General features: G+C 36.1%; 1 protein-coding gene across 6 annotated transcripts in view; it reads right to left on the reverse strand.

Annotated features, from left to right (window-relative positions):
* Positions 1-20,831, reverse strand: part of PIK3C2G (phosphatidylinositol-4-phosphate 3-kinase catalytic subunit type 2 gamma) — a 366,119-nt gene that overhangs the window by 267,144 nt on the left and 78,144 nt on the right. For all 6 annotated transcript variants that reach the window (XM_019936917.3, XM_019936884.3, XM_073788986.1 and 3 more), the window contains exons 9-12: positions 17,418-17,540; positions 13,374-13,407; positions 7,621-7,819; positions 1,729-1,851 (exon numbers count right to left, since the gene is read on the reverse strand). In XM_019936917.3, coding sequence (XP_019792476.2) covers positions 1,729-1,851; positions 7,621-7,819; positions 13,374-13,407; positions 17,418-17,540 — 479 coding nt within the window. The remainder of the gene's footprint in view (positions 1-1,728; positions 1,852-7,620; positions 7,820-13,373; positions 13,408-17,417; positions 17,541-20,831) is intronic.

A 20,831-nucleotide genomic window follows, 5' to 3' on the forward strand; every position in this document is an offset into this window, starting at 1 on the left:
TAATAGCACATATCTGTCAGTTGAAAATGAATCTGACTTTTTGAAACAACCAGGAATGTTTTAATTAAGTCAGAAGAATAATTCTAGTAATTGAGCTGGTTAATGCATTTTTGAGGAATCACTTATTATACAAAATTCATTCACTTTCCAAGCTACACTTCCTGGACTCTTACTCTGTCTGGTGCTGCTTTATCTGCTAGGGATAAAATTTTAAAATTTGAAAATAAAAATCTTTGTATCCTTTAGCAGAAGCAAACAGAAATGTAAACAAACACATTCAGTAAGCGACCATAAGACAGTACTTTGAGGTTCAGACCAAACGAAAAAGGAAAAGGTGGCCAATTTTTACAGAATGATACAGGAAAGGGTTTATAGAGAAGGTGGAGGAGTGTTCTGGAAGATAATTAGGAGTTCCCAAAGTAGGCAGTGAAGACACTGTCCTTCTGACAGATGGATGACCCCTAGCAGAGGCGTGATTTCTCAGTTCCTAGGGTAAGTAGATCAGACGCAGAGAGTGGCTGGCTGGGTGCATGGGCAGACAGTGGGGCTAACTCCAGAGATGAAAGTGCAGAGATAGGCAGGGACCAAACCACAGAGGGCCTTGTGTGCTATGCTAAATTACTTGTATTTTACCTTATAGGAATTGGGGAGCCACTAAAGAATTTTACAAGCAGAAATGATTCTGTGCAATGGAAGGGGATTTTGTAATTGAAGGTCAGGTTTTCAAGAAGAGATAAAGGTTGTCACAGACCTAGAAGGAAGATTTGCTTTGGAGTATGTAAGAATTGAGGAACACATGTTATGCCTCAGGACTCAGTCTCCCCACTAAGAGTGGGATAGATGGTACTATTCTAACACCATCTTCAGAGTCCCAGAAGTTTTGGCTCATATATATCAATAGGACAGTACAATACTGGGAATCAAATTATCTCCTAAGAAAGCCTGATCTTCTGAAATGGCTGATGGATAGTAGGCTGGGGAGTTTGCTTCTACTGTGGTGGGAAGAAAATTGGTTCTCAGCGGATCAGTGGAGACCCCAGAGAAAGGACAGCAGAGCAGTGTCATGGGAATAGCAAGGAAAAGCAATGGTAACCATATAAAAACCATAGATGGAGCCTAGGAGCCCCCTGAGATTCTGAGTAAAGCAAAGGCTTGAGGTGGGAGGCAGAGAAGAAGAGGAAGGCATGGATAGTGTCAAGAAGGTACTCTTCCTTCTTCATTTAATAAATCTCTATAAAATTATGAAGTAGGAGTTGCTTACCCCAAATTAGGTGACAGTTTACACAATGCATAGATAATTACTGTTCAAAAACTTGATTGTTTAAACAAATTTATAACTGGCTTTTGGGGAAAAATGGAGACTACATATGTTACTAGGTGATTTCTTTCTTCTTTGTTATATCTGGAATCTACCTCCCTCTAACCCCAAGTAGAGGGTATTCCTTTTATCCACAGTCTGTGAATGATTAATAATTCTCCCTTTCCCAATTTCAATCTTTGAGCAGTTCAACACACGTAGATTGGACACTTATCTAGATTTTTAAATGGACCTTTAATCTGCTGAATTGAAATCAGTTATCTATTATACCTAGCATATTCATCACATCACTGAATCAAATCAACTGACAATATTTAAAAAAAAATCATACCCTTCACTTAAGAAAAGGGTGAAAAAACCCCTGATCTTTATTAGACAAATGATCCTGCCAGAATAAAGATTAAACTTACGTTTCATTCCAGTTGACCAAGAAAAAAAACAATTTTTTGACTGGAATATTTCTGCAGTTTCTCACTTGGCACAGTTTCTTTCCAGCATATGTAAGCCAACAGGAAAAAGAAAATGCTTTATACCTAAAAAGAAACAACATTGATTCGATAAGCTGAACACTATAAAGGAACCAGTTTTCTATATGGGTCAATTATTTTTATAGTTAAAAGTCAAATGAAATGATAAAGTGCTATTTGCTTGTATAGAGTGTACTTTAAAAATTACTAAGAATTTATGTTTGGTGACTTCAGCAAGATTGCAGAATAAGAAGCCCTAGACCCTCCTTCCCCCCTGGAGACACCAATTCAATTTCCTTTGCGAGAAATCCAGAAACATGTTAAAAGGCTCTTGCACCACAGGCAAGTGCAAAACCGGCCACATAAAAATCAGCAGGAAAATTCATGGCACTCATTTTGCAGAGCTCCTCCTCACAGCAGAGTGGGATCAGGAGGAAACTCCCAGCTCCCAGCTTCTCCCTTGGCTGGGAAAGAGAAGACTAGAACATATGCCTAACATTCAGACTTTTTAGGGGTCTATCCAAGGGACGGGTTTCTCTCTTGCTGAATCTAAATGCATAATAGGAATGGGTGCCAGTTTGGAGGACTCTGAGAACAAAGGCAATGGTTTGAACTAGCGCAAACTCACTCACCACTTCCCCCCCAGCTCAGTGCAAAATGAATAGGAGAAAACCCCCAACTCCCAGCTTCTCCCTTGGGAAAGATTTGGATTGTGGTTCCAATGTTGCAGCTTTTTTGGGGGGTGCTGCCTGAGGGACTGGTTTCTGTCTCAGAATGCTGACAGGGTATGATATACTCTAAATGCCTGGGGACCATGGATTTAGGAGAACAAAGAAGAGCTGGGATGCTTGCTGCCACTCCAGAGGATATGCGGGGCAACAGAAGAGGTTGATGCAGCTTGATGGTCTCTGCATTGGCAGGAAGAGAGGGGAGCAGGGAAAGCGTAGTGTGCATCACAGAAGCCCAGGGAATATGCATCTACAGAAAATATTTGAAAGGCCCCGCAAATCTCTAGCTGGACTGATTGGTAACTTTCTTCCCCTATATGAAACCACTCCATAAAGACCGGGAGAGGTAGCTGTTTTTTTCAAATGCTCAAATCCCAATACAAAGTAAAACAAGGTATACGAAGAAAGAGGAAAACACGGCCCAAGCAAAGGAACAAAATAAATCTCCAGAAACTAATCTTAAAGAAATGGAAGTATATGAACTACCTGACAAAGAATTTTATATATAACAAAATGAGAACATCAAGAAAGAGATAAACATATTAAAAAGAACCACACAGAAATTTTAGAGCTGAAGAATACAATAACTGAATTGAAAAAAAATCAGTAGAGAGGTTCAAGGGCAGACTTGATTAAGCAGAAGAAAAAAATCAGTGAGCTCAAAGATAGGTATTTGAAATTATTCAGTTAGGGAAACAAAAAGAAAAAAAATGAAGAAGAGTGAAGAAAGTCTAAGGGACTTATGGGACACACAGGACAAATATACACATTATATGAGTCCCAGGAGGAAACAACTGAAAGAGGCAGAAAGCTGATATGAAGAAATAATGGCTGAAAACTTGTAAATTGTCAGTAAGGAAATGGACACTCAGTTTCAAGAAGCCCAACAGACCAAACTAGGATGAGCCCAAAGAAGACCACACTAAAACGCATTAAAATCAAACATCAAAAGTCAAAGACAGAGAGAGAATTTTGAAAGCAGCAAGAGAAAAGTGATCTGCCACATAAAAGAGATCTCATCAGTTTTTCAGCAGATTTCTCAGCAGAAACCTTAAAGGCCAGATGGAGTGGAAATGATACATTCAAAGTTCTGAAAGAAAAAAATATAATTATATCTGGCAAAGCAGTCCTTCAAAAATGAAGGAAAAATAAATACTTCCTCAGGTAAAAAGCTGAGGGAGTTCATCAGCACTAGACCTGACTTACATGAAATGCTAAAGGGAGTCTTTCAAGTTGAAATGAAACGATGCTAGACAGCAACACGAAAGCATATGAAAGTATAAAAGCTTACTGGTAAAGAAAAATATACAGACAAATACAGAATACTGTAAGACTGTAATGGTGGTACATGAACAAGTTTTAACTCTGGATAGACTATAATGGACAAAGTATGGAAAAACTTTAATAATAAAAATATATAAAATATAAGAAGATGCCATTTGTGATATCAGTAACATAAAGTGTGGTGAGGGGAGAAGAAAAGAGTAGAGTTTTTGTATCTGATTGAAGTTGTTATCAGCTTAAAACAGTGTTTTAAATATAAGATGTTTTATGTGAGGCCCATCGTCACCACAAAGAAAACACCTACCTATAGAAGATAAACAAAATAAGAAAGGAATTGAAGTATGCCGTTACAAAAACTCAAAAGAACACAAAGGGAAATGGCAAGAGAGGAAAAGAGGGACAAAAATGCTACAAGAGAAAACAATGAAAAAATGAAAATAGAAAGTCCTTCCCTATCATTAATTACATTAAATATACATTAAATTCTATAATCAGAAGACATAGCATAACTGAATGAATTAGAAAACAAGATACAACCATACGCTGTCTACAAGAGATGTACTTTAGATTTAAGGACATCCCTGAAAGTGAAAGGACAGAAAAAGATATTCTATGTAAATGGTAATCAAAAGAGAGCAGCAGTGGCCATACTTATATAAGACAAAATAGACTTTAAGTTAAAACTGTCACAACTGACAAGGACATTATATAATGATAAAGGGGTCAACTCATCAAGAGGATACAACAGTTGTAAATATACATGCACCCCAAATTGAAGCAAATATATTAAGCAAACATTGACAGAATGAAAAGGAGAAATAGACAATAACACAATAATAACAGAAGATCTCAATATTGGTTATAATGAATAGAACAGACAGAAGCCCAATAAAGAAACAGAGGGCTTGAATAATACTATAGCCCAAATGAACCTAACGAATATTTATACAACAGTCCACCCAAGCTTAGGGCAATACACATTCTTCTCAAGTGCACATGGATCACAAAATAGGTCACAAAACAAGTCTTAACAAATGTGAGAAAATTGAAATCATGCCAAGTATATTTTCTGAACAAATAAAATAAAATAAAAGTAGAAACCAGTAGCAGAAATAAAATTGGAAAATTCTCAAATTAATGGGAATTAACACCTTTTAGTTTCTCTTTTTTATTTTATTGAAATATAGTTGTACAATATTATGTTAGTTACAGGTGTAATATATAATGATCTGATATTTGCATACATTATGAAATGATGACCATGATAAGTTGAGTAATCATCTGTATGGGTAAAAAAAGTTATTACAATGTTATTGATCATATTCCTTATGCTGTATATTATATCTCAGTGACTTATTTATTATATAATTGGAGGCTTATGCCACTTAACCCCCTCACCTATTTCACCCCCATCCCCACCCCTCCCTTCTGGCAACCACTTGTTCTCTGAGAGTCTGTTTTCATTTTGTTTTGTTTTGTTTTTTAGATTCCACATAAGTGAGATGAATAAGTAAATGAATACTTTTGAACAACTAATGGGTCAAACAGAAATCAAAAAGGAAATTAGAAAATATCTTGAGACATGAAAATGAACACACACCATACCAAAACTTAGGAGATATAGCAAAAGCAGTACTAAAAAAAGAAGTTTAAAGCAATAAATGCCTACATTAAAAGAAGAAAGATCAAATCAAAACTACAATGAGGTATCACCTCACACCAATCAGAATGGCCATCACCAAAAAATCTACAAACAATAAGTGCTGGAGAGGGTGTGGAGAAAAGGGAATATTGTTGGGAATGTAAATTGGCACAGCCACTATGGAGAACAGTATGGAAGTTCCTTGAAAAATTAAAAATAGAGCTACCATATTATCCTGCAATCCCACTCCTGGGCATATATCCAGACAAAACCATAATTTGAAAAGATGCATGCACCCCAATGTTCACTGCAGCACTATTTACAATAGCCAGGACATGGAAGCAACCTAAATGTCCATTGACAGATGAATGGATAAAGAAGATGTGGTACATATATACAATGAATATTACTCAGCCATAAAAAAGAACGAAATAATGCCATTAGCAGCAACATGGAAGGATTTAGAGATTATCATACTGAGTGAAGTAAGTCAGACAGAGAAAGACAAATATCATATGATATCGCTTATATGTGGAATCTAAAAAAATGGTACAAATGAACTTATTTACAAAACAGAAATAGAGTCACAGATGTAGAAAACAAACTTATGGTTACCAGGGGGGAAAACTTGGCAGGGGAGGGATAAGTTGGGAGATTGAGATTGGCATATACACACTACTATATATAAAATAGATAACTAATAAGGACCTACTGTATAGCACAGGGAACTCTTGTCAATACTCCGTAATGACCTATATGGGAAAATAATCTAAAAAAGAGTGGATATACGTATATGTATAATTCATTCACTTTGTTGTAGAGCAGAAACTAACAAACCATTGTAAATCAACTATACTTCAATAAAAATTTTTTAAAAAAGAAAATTTAAAAAAAAATTTAAAAAGAATTAAAAATTAAAAAAATGATCACAATAATCTAAATTTACACTCAAAGAACTAGAAAAAGAAGAACAAACTCAGCCCAAAGCTAAAAGAAAGAAAATAATAACGATTATGTGAAATAAAAAAAACAGAGAATAGAAAAACAATAGAAAAAATAAACAGAACTAAATTTCCCACCATATATAAATACTGAATACATGCTCTATGCATATAGCTTTATCTGTATTTATCTGGCTACATAGTTTTTCCATGTGAATTAAAATTAATAAGGATATAGTAATGATTTAAAAATTATGAGAACATTCATTAGAGTGGCAATTTGTTAGATTATACATTAGCCTCTTAAAATTCTTCATAAAATTAAGAAAAAGCATAAGACAATTTTCCCATGGGTTTTAAAGAAATGCATATGTGAGACAGAGAGATGATAGAGTTTTTGTTTTTTACATATGAAGGTAAAATTTCCTTTATAATTAACTCTATAAATATTCGTACAGTTGTTATTTGCAAAAATACACTCCAAGATAAAAATTATTTCTCTTTTCTCTAAAATTGTTTCTTTTAGCCTTTCTTTGAGATGCTAAATGCAGTGGGTACAATAAATCCATTAGAAAATTACTATTCTCTTATCAACTTTAATTGATTTAATCAGTATTTTCTTATAGATTTAATCCATAAGGAATTTTAAAAAATTATTATAATATTACTCTAATTATGTTATTCAAGAAAATACTATATAACAGAGTCAACCTAAAATCTGGCAATGTTCCATGCATAAATGTGGTTAATTTCTATTGTAACTCAAATAACTCTTGGCTAATTCCCACTTTATCAATGTACTAATCTCACAAAATATTTACTGCTCACAACTTGATAGGGATCAAAGTGACTTTTTTTCTATTTTTAAATACTCCCCATCACCCTGTATGTGTGTGTGCTATCTTGCTCTGTGTTAATTGGCATTAGTCATTTAAACTCAAACATAAAAAATGAAAAATTTAGGGCAATCACTAAGTAGGATGAGCATTTTCTGTTTCCATAATGATACATGGACAACATGCAGTTATTTTTAATATGGAGAATGGGAGAAGACTTGAGGGAAAAGGAATGTGCACTGGAAATAAAGTTGTAAATGATTTTAAGAATATGGATAAATCCATGCTGATTAAATTTCAAAATAAAATGTTTGCTCCTGCAAATAAGAACAAGGCAAATTATACTCAATTAGAAGCTACACAAAATTAATTAACTCTTTTGCAAAAACCTCATCATTACTTACCTGTGCACCCAGGTCTCTGGAATATTGTGGGCTGCATACACTGTGAAGCTAAGGTGGGAATGGAGCCCCAGATTTACGCAGGAAACACTATGCACAGGTGCGTTTAGAGGCTGGAAATCTGCATAAAAGCTGCTGCAATAGATATCAATTAGGTGGTAGACGGAGGTAGATAGTTCAGTTGTCACTCTTTCTATCAAATCTAGGTGGGGAAAGGGATAGAAGTCAGGTCATCTGTGAAGGGCAATATTTATCATAAAACCATCTGTTACAGCTTTGAAAATTTTTATAACAAAATTTAAAGAAAATTTATTTTAAATGACTCTCTACCAACTGAAGCCAATTAGCCATCTGTGCCTCTGTATGCAGCCTGGGTTAGCTGCTAGTAGTATAGATAGTTAATAAGGTTTCATATCTTTAGTTGCAGAAATTTGGGAAGCACAACTTTTAATCACAAATCAGAGTTTTGGGTTATTAATTTGGCATTCTGATCAACTGTAATTTGCAATATTTTTGTTTTAGATTATTATTGTTCAGAATTAATTTTCATACAAGGTACATGTTATCTACATGGCTTATAAGTACTTTAAACAAACTCCATCTAAAGAATTAATCATAATAAGTTTGATTATGCTATGATGTTTGCCATTAACTGAACACTAATCATATACATTGTGCTGCTATAAAAAGAGAATGGTATTAGTACATGGCTGGGATCTGAAATAAGTTTAAAGTGAAAGATTTATGATATTTACTACATTTCTTCAAAATCAAAGCCTTACTTGAGTTTTACCATTAGTTATTTAAAGGGAGTCTATTGATTATTCCCAGAAGTGACTTGTCATGAAAGAAAAAAAAAATGAATAAAATTGTTTAAGTACAGAGGCCAGGAGTTTCCAAGCGTCTGCTAAATGAAGGCATGCCAATTTACTGTAGAGCACATGAAAAGTGTCCCTTAATCATCGAATTTAAGGTAAATTTTTCTGAGACTGGTGTTCTTTCTCCCAATAGACGCTTTGCTGGAAAAACTCCTCTCTGAGGGGAAGGAAGCAGAAGAGGCTGATGAAATGGACCAGGCAGAACTGGTGGACTCTGATCCAAAGCAGGAAAGATGGCGCCATGACAATGGAGAAGGTTATGAGGATGACGAACGTCATCCTGGGGTAGGATTCACTGTCAGACTCTTAATGGGGCCAGTGAATAACACTCACTGCTGGTATTTTGTATGCAGTAGTGAATGAGTGAAGGCCGATAATCATAATAATGCTCACGACTTGAAATTATTTTTAATATTCAACTATAACGTTTTAGAAGTTAAATGAATAATCTCAAATATAAAAATTATGTTTTAAAATTATTTTTTTTAACCTAGAAGAGGAAAATCTTTGACACATATTTAAGTGACAAAGGGTCTTAGGTGAATGTATAAAGTGAAGTGTCATGAATGGAAGCTCTGGCGCCCTCTTGCTCCTGAGTCACCCGTGCCTGTCTTTGCTGACGAAGTCTTGAGGGTCGGGGGTCGCAAGGCTCCTGTGGTCATGACCAAGACCCCTTGATACATCAGGCCTCGTCCAATCCCCCCAAAAGGGCCTCCTTAAACCACACAGGTGCGTCTTGTTAGATGAGAGTGACGCAGAAAACCCTGCCAAAGATACGACCTGAACGTTCCCTTTTCCATCCTGGGCCAGAAATATGTACTGATATGCCGAATTTTAGACATTTCTACTTTTCCGACGCCTTGTCCTGGAGAAATGAAACGAAACGGCAGTACAGCCCATGCGGGGAAGTCAGAGGGGAGAAACCGTGTCATCGCCGGCTCCCACGCAGGTAGCTGGGCGCAGGGCTGAGGAGGAGAGCGGCCCCTCGAGGCGGCCCTCAGAGGGTCCGCCTTCGGTCCGGAGGCCTGAAGGCCGTGTCCCCGAGCGTCCGGACAGCTCCTCGGCCTTCGGGCGGGACCGCCGGGTGGGTGACGCGGCTGAGGCGGAGGGATGCGCGGGGCCCGCCTGTGGAGGGAACGGCCGCGCCCGCTCAAGGTGTAGCGGCTGAAGATGCTCGCCGTCCGCCCATGTATGCAGCTCCAGAAGGCGGCCTGCATCCGAGCTCAGTCTCGTGATTCCGCACAGCCTCCGTTTCCCGCGAGACCCGGGCGGGTCGGCTTCAACGGGCCCGCCTTCCCCCCAGCAGGACTGTGCTGAATTTCCAGACGCCTGGCAGGTGTTAGCTGATGCTGTTGGAGGTTTCTATAGCGCTGGTCACAGACGGACGGACGATTTTATTAAACTTCAACTCCGAGCTTGGTGAGTCCCAGGCCAGTTAGTACTTCCGGTTCACGACTCGTGGGGTCAAAGGGCGGTTCTTTCCAGGGAGACGTTCGCGTGGTACTGGGAGTGTCTGATGAGGAAGATGTGCCGCGTGGCCTTGGCTTCGTAGTGGTCCAGACTGAACACTAGTTCTTCTCCAGATTGCAGGCTCTTCTTCCACAGGTTGAGCAAGGCTAGTGTTGCTCACCTCTCCCAGGTGGGGCCCTGGACGCCAGGCCCGGGGCGGGACTCCACCGCCCAGCCCCGCTCCCAACCCCGCGGGAGGCTGGGCCACGTGCAGCTCCGAGTACCCCCGGGGCCACAGCCCAGGAGAGCGAGGTGGCGGAACCCTGGGAAGCTGACGAGACGTTGAGAGAACAAGTAAGCACATCCTTAAAACTTATGTTCCTAAGATCTGGTTTTTTTTTAATTCACATAATGTGTTTATTCACTGTACCATATTTAAAGGTTTTCATATTTTAAGTTATAGAAACAGAAATGTCCATTAAGATTAGGAACGGAACAGGTCACAGATTTGGCGTAGTCATGTTCAGTGTCAAATCACACAGTACTACTGTTTTTTCAAACACGTGCACTTTCTCGTAAGTAGTTTACAAGCACAAATTGCTTTTTGGTTCCTAGTTGGTTTGAAAAGAAAATAGCAGGAAGAGCTTTATGTTTCCTCCAACAGTCTGCAGTGTTCCAGTGCCCGGGCGTTTGGATACTCAGGAAAGAGGCCAGCTTCAGCATGGAGCTTCTTCCCACATCCTGTCCCTCAGTAGCTCTGCCCCTAATTAAACATGTTGTTGTTGTTTAACACAGTTATTATAAATTTGTACAAAATTCATGAGATGGCCAAATTTTCCTTATTTGCTGTATTTCTAAAATTGTGTCCTTTGTTGAAACAGCCTGAGGTGACAAGCAGAGTGAAAGAGCTGTAATTAAAATTCTCTGAGAAATCAGCAGTAGCAATTAATGAAACAGAAGAGTAAAGCAGCATAAAAATAGTCTTTAAAGAGGCCTCCTCAAACTCTGGAGGCCAACCAACAGGGATTCTCCTGAACAACAGGAGGCAGAGAATTATAAATTTATAGAAACATCTTGTTTCTCCAGTCCCCAGATTGTGCTGTTGGTACTCTGAAGCGGGAGGCACCAACTTCTCGTTAATAATTCCCAATCTTGTGCAAATGAATACACAAATCATAAACTTGAGTGAGAGATCTCATTAATTCAAGCTCCAGCACACATTTTGGAGAATCTTAATTATTTGGATAATTACTCAAACTCTACTCTTTACTTTTTGTGCTGAAATACAATTTTAGGTTATAATTTGCGTCTTTGAGGTAGTATAGGGATGTGTGCTTATGCATTATGCTTTACTTCCAGTACTCTGGGTGAAAAATGCATTTCAGATATCATCAGAAATGTATTAAGGACTCAAAGTACTGGGCTTGGTGGTGAAATATGGAGAAATAATACTTATCACACCTGATTTTGCAATGAGCAAAGAGTTATAGTTATCAGGAAATAAAGAAACAATGACAATATATAGGCAATTAAAATGCATTAATTAGAATCTGTTTTGGTTTTTTCGGAAATGAAGTGGTAAGAGTACATGACTTTATTCTAGTGTACATTTGAAAGGAAAATGGTCTCTATAGCGTTACTGTTTGTCACATCCTATGTCCAATGCTTCTTGTGTCCGATGAAGGCCGTACTTTCCTTGCAGACATGGTCTGCATTAAAATCTGGGGTTTTTTTCATGTTCCAAAAAAAACTTTGTTCACACGAACAGGCAGCGTGCCAGATTTGTTCACCACTGGTGTAGAGCACAGGTATGATCAAACCTGTCAGCTTCAAGGTATATTGAGGTTAATCAATAAGAATATTAAGTATAAGAATCATCAATAATAGTGGCTTATTGTTGGATCAACATTTTGTGTAAACAGTGTTCTAGAATTTTATTTCAGAGTACCCGAATAGAAAGCAACTGCTTGTATATGCTGGCAAATGTTCATTTCATTTTGCTGTCATTTCAGCAAACTCTTTCTTTCTGCTCCATAAACTGCTGTAAGGTGCTTCTACATAATAAAATATTAGAAAAAAATATATTTATCTTGCAGAATGAGAATTCTGATTTATCAAAAGCTTATGAGAGCTGTGGATGGGAATTTTTAGTCCATAGAATTAATTCCTTCTCTGTGATGACTTAGCATAGAATATAAGTCCCTGGGAACATTTCTGTGCAGTTTTGTGAGATCTCATATCCCAACCCCTGAGGAACATGGGATGAGGGGATTTTATTCCAGCATTCCTAATAGAAAGGAAGAAAGGGCCAGTTTCATATAGGCATACCTCCAGCTTGTTCACTCCGCACTTTCACTTGGACTCTGTGTTAGAAACATTGTTAGGGGGTGTCTATCTCTCCCCTTATTCTGTGGTGTTCTGGAGTTTTATGAATGCCTAGATTTTTGCAATAGCACAGATTTTTTTGTCCCATATGCTTTGCTGTCCCATTTTCCTCTGTGATGTGAAGTGGGGGAGTTCTTCCCATGTAATTGAATGTCTTCTTTTGAGTGGTGGGAATAGAGTTGAGGGGCTATCGCTCTGTACATAACTTTCTACTGAAAACCACTAAGGGTGTGGAGGGCAGATTGGGGTTATCATTTGTGCTTCACTGTCACCTTTGAATCCAGGGGTGTTAGTTGAACATCTGTGAGTCAGACCATTTCCTTAAAGATACTCATAAGTGTTCATAAGCCAAATACCATCTGCCTGTGCAAACAAGAACAACCCTGACCACACTTTACATACTATCCTGTCTTTTATGCATATTAGGAAGACTGAGGATCAAAGAGTTTACTTCTTTATGATCAGAGTCAAAAAGTGGGCAGAGTGGGGATTCAAAACCAGTTCTGCCTGATTCCTCTACACCACACTGTCACAGTCTGCTCTTTTCTACAGAGGCAAAGTCCTCCTGTGGCTTGCAGTTTTGTAGGCTCAGAGCTTCTGTGAATACTAATTATTCCAGAACCAATCCTCCTACCTGTTATGTTAAATTGGTCTTTCAAATAGAACTTGAATTTAAATTTGAAATTTGTGACTTTGAAGAAAGACATCTGCTGCATTTCTGACTTCTCTTACTTCAAGATATAATTAGCTAAATAAAATTTTATCGTTTCTTGGAATTGTTGTAAGGATATTTTCAGTATTCCTTTAATTTTTATAGCTCTCTTGACTTTCCCTATTTTTAAAAACCCTCAGGCCAAAAGTTTAGGGAGTGTGGATTTTTATTCACTTGCAGAATAATCACTTCCATCAGTAAATAAAGTTTTTACAAAGCATTTTTTCCCTCAAAAGTATTCTTTTGGTGTGTGTTATAATATTTGGAGAAAAATTGAAAAATATAAATTATTTTTGGTTTTATAATTTGTTTAGTATGCATGTATGTTTTACCTTTTGCTGAAGTTTCTGAATTTTGATGAAAATTCTGAAAAAGAAAAACAGGTCCAAAGATACACTTGTTATTCAGAAAACAAACTTAGGAAACCAAACCAATAATATCCAAAGTCTACATACAGAAATTTCTCTGCCATGATAAAAAGAAAATGTATTTATTGGTGTCATATATCAATGTTGCTTACTAAACAGAGGAAATCTAAATTGTAAAATGAAAGAAAAGCCTTCTGACTGTTGTAATCAGCAATCTAGGTTATTTGATTCAGAAAAAAAAAAAAATCTTTAGCATAAGCTCAGCCTTTTTTTAGTATTATTAGAACAGTTCTACAGATATAGCCTAAACTCAATCCCCCTTCCACAGCAGTGACTAAACTTTTAATATAAAAGATTTGTAATTCTCTTTGTTTAGTGTGTCCAGTTCTTATTTTAGCTGTCACTTCAGATACAAGCTTTGGGCAGCACAGAAACAAGGCTGGATGGAAGGGTGCAAAATCATACAGATTCACTATATAGTTTCCTCTATTTTTTAGGGTTAAAAAAAATGATAGTCAAACACTTGAGATCATATCCTGAATTTTAAAAAAATACTGTCTGAAATTTTTGTTGTCATTTAAGTTCATATACATTAGCTTCGTGATTTTATTTGTTTGCTTGTTTGTTTATGTTTATCTCTATTGTAGGCCTGGAATTACTTTAGTGGTTTAGTATTTACTGGTTATAACTTTATTGTCATGAAAACTGTATAAGGTAGGTGATTCACAGGTTCATTAGAAATGACGTTTCAGTCCAAAAGCAAATTCAGTTTTCTAATAAGATCCATTTTAATTGACACTAAATTTTTTTAATATTTTGCTTTGACAAGTTTGCTTTTAAGGAAATCCAATTAATGAAAAGCTGGATTTTCAAACAAATAAACTAGGGAATAATCATTTTCCTGTAACAAAGAACTTGCTACAGTATTCCTTTTAGAGAGAAAACACTTCTGTAGTGTTTAGAATGTAATTAAATTTACATACAACTTTTCACTTAAAAGCATCATTCACATGAACCTTTTCAGAAGCATTTCTCTTAGGTAAAATATTTCATCTGAGCATAGTTTCAACCACTGGGCTTAACAACTACACATAAGATCTTTACCCCAGCCATGTGGGTGAGACTATTAAACATGTCAGCATGACTTAACTAGAATGCAGTTTATTCAGAAATGTAAACTAGTATTTTAAGATCACCATGACATCCACCTACAGCACAATGCGTAAGACCATATTTTTTATTTTGGTAGTTCATTTATTATGTATTTAATGGAAATATGTGAGCTTCTGGAATATAATGCTGAAGGATGGAAAATTGTTTACAGTGCTGAGTGGGAGCATGCAGTAGACAGAGTACAACTGCATTTGTGATACAATTTTTCATTTTGCCAAAACTTACATTTAATAAATACTTAATTACTTCCATGTATGGCAGGAAATAGTCTCTTACCAAAAAATGCAGCCAAGAAAAAAGGAAAGCTTCTGAATTTTGAGTTTGTTGGCAGAAGACATATTTCTCAGTATTTCTTTAATCTTAGGTTTATGGTGGGTGGATAGATTGAACGACTTTGGCATTATTAGCCACAGTTGGTTAATGCACAAATTCTGTAAAAGGTACTTATTATTCGTGCCAATTTTCTTGTATAGGTGGGCCTATAGTTAAGATAGGATGGAAGAATGGATGGAGAAAAAATCTGAATGATGTGAGATATGTGAACTTTTAAAGTGTCCTCAAAATAAGTAGAATCTGGAGTAGACATTTATTTGGAGATATTGAACTGTTTACTTTGGCCATTGACATATATGGAATAAAACTATTAATTGTCAACTTTTTTCTTCATTTCTATGCATGAATAATCACATACAATTTACTGCTCATAAGTATATAAGAAATGTGAAATGTGAATATGAGCTTCTCTTGATAATTATAATTGTTCATAGCTTTCCTAGGAAATATCAATACTTAGTTTCTCCTTGAAGGATTCTTTTGGCTTCAGATATATTGAAAGTTTGATATTTCTGAGAAAATTGTCATTTTCATTCTTTTAGGGAGTTTCAGAAAATGAATGTTTAAAGGTAAAGCTTTTTATAGCTAGTACTAGTTTAACAGCATTTAAAGTGCTTCATCCTAAAATTAGATTTTCCTCCTTCTTTGATCAGTTTGTTTCTTCTGATTCACCAAGAGCAGGACATAAAAATTGAAGAACAACCAAGTGGTCTTAACAGATGGAAAGACATGTGTCCACATTCATACAGCTGGTCTCCTACTCTAGCAAAGGCTCATATTTGTTGTGAAGCTGGCTGTAACCAATGGCCCTGAGATAAGAGGGTCCTAAGTGGTGCTTGTGTGAGTTAAAACTTTCATCTTGTCCTCATGCGGAAGAGTCTAAAAAACTACCACCAGCATCATCCCTACAACTTCCAGTAATAATAATGATTCTCATTCAAGATGCACTATCATCTGGCCCCTTTATTAATATTATTTCTAATATCACAAGAACCCTTCAAATTCTGTTTTCTTTTTTGTTTTAGAGATGAGGAAAACTGAAACTTAGAGAAGTGAATTAATTTTCCAAAGGATATTCATCTAGAAAGTTGTAGATCTTGAATTCAAATCATCTTTGTGTGACCCTATGCTCTTTGTGTTTTATTATCAGCTCTAGGTATTTGTAATATCTCCAGAATGTGATAATCTAAGAGAAACGAATGCCTTGTTGAAAGTTAATTCTCACTACCTTGGTATCCTGGCTTAACTTCAAGTGTTGGAAAATCTTTTGGTGGTATAACTCTTTTGCTCCTTAGTTATCACTATCACTGTTCATGTAATGCAAATAAGGTATTTAAATTTCTATATTCATTATTACGTCTAATCGTAAAAACCCACAATTCTAATTATAATAAGACATAGGAAGTCCAACATTAAGAAATTACTGATTTTTATCAGTCATCTATTTGAAAAAATAAGCATGGCGATTTATATATATTAGTATAATTGTCTACTTTCTAAATATATCTTTTTGAAATTTCAAGGCTGGCACATTCAAGGTAATATAATCTCTGCTGTTCCTATCCATCCAGATAATGAATGAATGCAATCACTCTCTCATGAAGTTTCATATGTACTGGAGTGTGTATAGAGGCCTGGATTCAAATCTCTGTTTTGCCACTTATTAATCCTCTGTACACAAGCACTCTAAGCATCAGATTTTAATTCTAAAATGAACTTTAAAATACCAACTTCAAGGTATTGCTGTGAGGATGAATTGAAATAAAATAAAAATGAAGTGAAATTAAGTAATACGTAAATGAAACTCTTATTGCAATGCACTATCAAGTATTAGTTGTTATTATCAGCAGCATCATATCTTTTGGCTTTATCACGTGCTAAACTAATAACAAGATTGAATGATTTGTTGTAACCAGATGTCCTAATCTTTTTCTTGGGCAATAATCACACGTAATCTACATCATATTTCTGAGATTTAAAAAACCAATCACATAGTACTCATTTTTTAAACTGAAAAACCAGGAAATCATCACAGAATGTGAGATCATAGAAGCAGTGTGCCTTGAAGATTCAGCAAAGAATACCACGTGAACTGATCTCTTCTTTCCTGCATATGTGCTTGTCCATGCAAGCATGGGTGCTTACATCTGCATACTCTGGTGTGCATGAGAGCCATTAATAGACTATACAAACGCTTGCCTGTGAATATTATTATATAAGCATATTCATCTAGGTAGGATTGTAGAGTTGATTTCAGTCTCACTTGAAGGTTATATTGTAGTTACACTTCAAAGGTATAAGAAATTTCCTTTTAATTTAACTAAATCCTTTTGGTATAATAGAATTAAGTTTCCATTACCCGCAAATGATTGAAATGTACATGTACCCACACACACTCACACACCACATATATGCTAGTTAGTCAAAAGTCTTTCACTCTCCTTAATTAATTATTGAACTTAGGTCTAAAATAATTACTGTGTAATAAATGACTGTATTTACCTCTGCTTTTCTCTGAAGAATAAGATTTAGTTCATTTACAGCATCTGTAATTTGTTTGGTCTCCACACATCCCAGAACAATGCATATATTTTTAACATCGTCAATAATATTATCCAGATTTTGCTGTAGATGAAAAGATTGACATCTTACAACTTATTGCAATCAAGGGGACACTAATTTATCTTTAAACTACCTCTCTTTCACTCCATAATATTTTAATGTATTTTATCTGTATCATTAATAATGTTGGCTTTTCAAAACACATCAGCTCTATCAATTCCAGAATCACAGTCATTCCAATGGAGGATTTCAAAATGGAGTTTATTTCAAAAGAGGTGCAGTATGTAGGAGGTGATCAGCTTTCTGGGAGAGAGGTATGAAAGATCTCATTCTGTAGATCTTTCTCTCATAAGAAGCAAAAGCTCTAAGTTGCTGGTTTATGATACTAGAAAAAATGATGATACTAGAAGAGAGAGAAATCCTCTGTGACCCTGACCCCAGGCAAAAATCTCTTGCTTTTTGAGCAGGGGAGCAAAAGCAAAACCTTTCTGGGGGAGAGGTAGGACGTGGGTTAAGATCCTTTGCTGATGAGAGAATGGTAGAAGCAGAAACCTTTTGCTCCTGGGGTAGGGGCAGGAGACCTGTCTTGAGTCCAGGATCCTACATGGATACCAATCAGCAGTCAGAAACCACGGAGGAGGGGCAGAAAACTCTCTCCTGTACAAGACTAAGTGCAGATATAAGGGACAGTTTGGCTGCCAGAAAGTTCCATTCTTGAGGCAGAAATGCTAAGAAAGTTCCAATCTTGAGGCTCAAAAATAGTCTGCCTAAGGCTGTGGTTGATCATTACCACAGAACTCCCTTTACCCTACTACAAAAATGAGTCTATTTTGAATAATAGACAAGAGCAAAGCACTGCTAGGGGAGAGACAAAAAAGTATTGCGAGAGATCTTCTCTGCGGCATAGGCAATCAGGGACTGTTGAAAGCTGAGGGTGAAGCAGGAACAGAGAAAGAGTTGCTAGTACTGCAGGCCCCCTATATAAGTACGGGTAATAGTAACGAATCACTGGAGGAGTTTGAAGCCTGATGTGCCCTGACGGTAATGATACCAACAACAAAACACAAAGCTCAAATCTTGACTAGATTTATCAACTTTACATAATAAAAGCATAACAGAATATGTAACCCAGATGTTAGAACAATCAGACAAGGACTTTTAGTAACTATGATTAGCATATTACAGGATCTAGTGGAAAATGTGGACGACATGCATGAACACGTGGGGAATTTCAGCAGAGATATGGAAACTACAAGAGTCAAATGGAAACCATAGAAATATAAAAATATATTTGGTATTAGAGATGGGGAATTCTTTCAATGAACTCATCAGTAGATTGAACACAGCTAAGGAAAGTATCAGTGAAATTGAAGATAGGTCAAGAGAAATGATCCTAACCAAAACCAAAGGGGAAAAAGAGTGGGAATAAAAACCAGAACATAGCATCTAATACCTGTCAGAGTCATACATGCATTTGGAGTTCTGGAAAGATAAGAATGGGGCAGAGAGATATTTAAAGAGATGATGGCCAACATATCAGAATTTGTGGGATGCCACTAAAATTTAGAGGCAAATTTATGGCTTTAAAATTTGAATAATTCTATGTCAAAGAAATTGAAATTATAATAAAATCCTTCTTATAAGGAAAACTCCAAACAGATGGTTTCGTTGGTGATTTTTATCAAATATTTAAGGAAGAAATAAAACCAAATCTACTCAAATTATTTCAGAATACAGAGTCAGAGGGTATATTTCTCAACTTATTTTATAAAGCCAGCATTACTCCAATGTTAAAATCAAGCCACAACATTATAAGAAAAGTATAGACTGATGTCTCTCATAAATACAGATGCAAATATCCTTAACAAAATACTAGCTAATTGAAGCCAGAAATATGTAGAAAGGGTTCTAAACTGTTACAAAGTGTGGTTTATGCCAGTAATGCAAGGATATTTTTAAAATTTGAGAAGAATAAATGAAAAAAATCGTATGTCCATCTGTATAGATACAGAAAAAGCATTTGATAAAATTCATCACCCAGTTATGGTATAAACTCTTAGCTAATTAGGAGTAGAAGGAAACTTCTTCAACCTAGCAAGGATCAACTGACTTCATTGCCATAACCATGTAACTTCCAAATAACATCATACTCAGTGGTGAAAGACTAACTTTCTAAGTTTAACAAGAAAGCAAGGATTCTGCTCTTACCATTTGTCACTTCTAGTAAAATTCTACTGGAGATCAGGTAAAAGAAATACATATTGAGAGAAAGTAAATCTTTAGTTCCATGATGTCTAGGATGGCAGGGTTTTTACTTCAGGTAAGTAATGGGGCACCTTTTTTGTAACGGAAATGTTTTATATCTTGTTTTTCATGGTTGTTATATAGGTATATACATTTTCAAAACTAGTCAAAGTATACAGTTTACATGAGTGTATTTTATTTTATATATATAAATTAAACTTCAAGAAAGTTGATTTAATAAATATGACATCATAATGAAAGTAAGATAGAAAGTAGACAGTTTGATGTTATGTTTAAAAAGAGTAAAGAATTATGAAGGTATTAGTAGTCAGCAAAATAAAAATTAAAACTGAAATAATATCTCATTACATATACCTCATGTAGGCAAAATTTTTAAAAGTTGGACTATATCATACATTGGCGAGAAAATAAAGCAATGGGAACTCTTATATATTGTGAAATGTGTATGACCAAATTAAATGTTTGGTATTACCTTGTAAGTCTATGGCCCTAGTTATGTACCCTAGAAAACCGCCTGAGATTAGCTTGAATGTACATCAACAGTAGAATAGATAAGTTGAAGTTTGCTAATCTAATTGAGTAATGTACAGTAATGAAAATAATTCAAAAGCATATATAGAATAATGTGGATAGATCACAAAAACGATATTGAGTGAAAAGTATGGGGCACAAAAAGTACATATAGTTTGATTCCATTTAGGTACATTAAAAAGGAAACCTAAACCTTAAACAGGCATACCTCATTTTATTATGTTTCACTTTATTGCACTTTGCAGATATTGCATTTTTTTACAAATGAAAAGTTTGTGGCAATCCTGCATTGAGCAAGTCTATTGGTGCCATTTTTCTAACAGCATTTGCTCACTTCATGTCCCTGTGTCACATTTTGGTAATTCTTGCAATATTTCAAACTTTTCATTGTTGTATTTGTTATGGTGACCTGTGATCAGTAATCTTTTTTTTTTTTTTTTTTTTTTGTGGTACGCGGGCCTCTCACTGTTGTGGCCTCTCCTGTGGTGGAGCACAGGCTCCGGACGGGCAGGCTCAGCAGCCATGGCTCATGGGCCTAGCCGCCCCGTGGCATGTTGG

The sequence above is a fragment of the Tursiops truncatus genome, chromosome 11 (assembly GCF_011762595.2).
Source record: "Tursiops truncatus isolate mTurTru1 chromosome 11, mTurTru1.mat.Y, whole genome shotgun sequence".
Classification (NCBI taxonomy): domain Eukaryota; kingdom Metazoa; phylum Chordata; class Mammalia; order Artiodactyla; family Delphinidae; genus Tursiops; species Tursiops truncatus.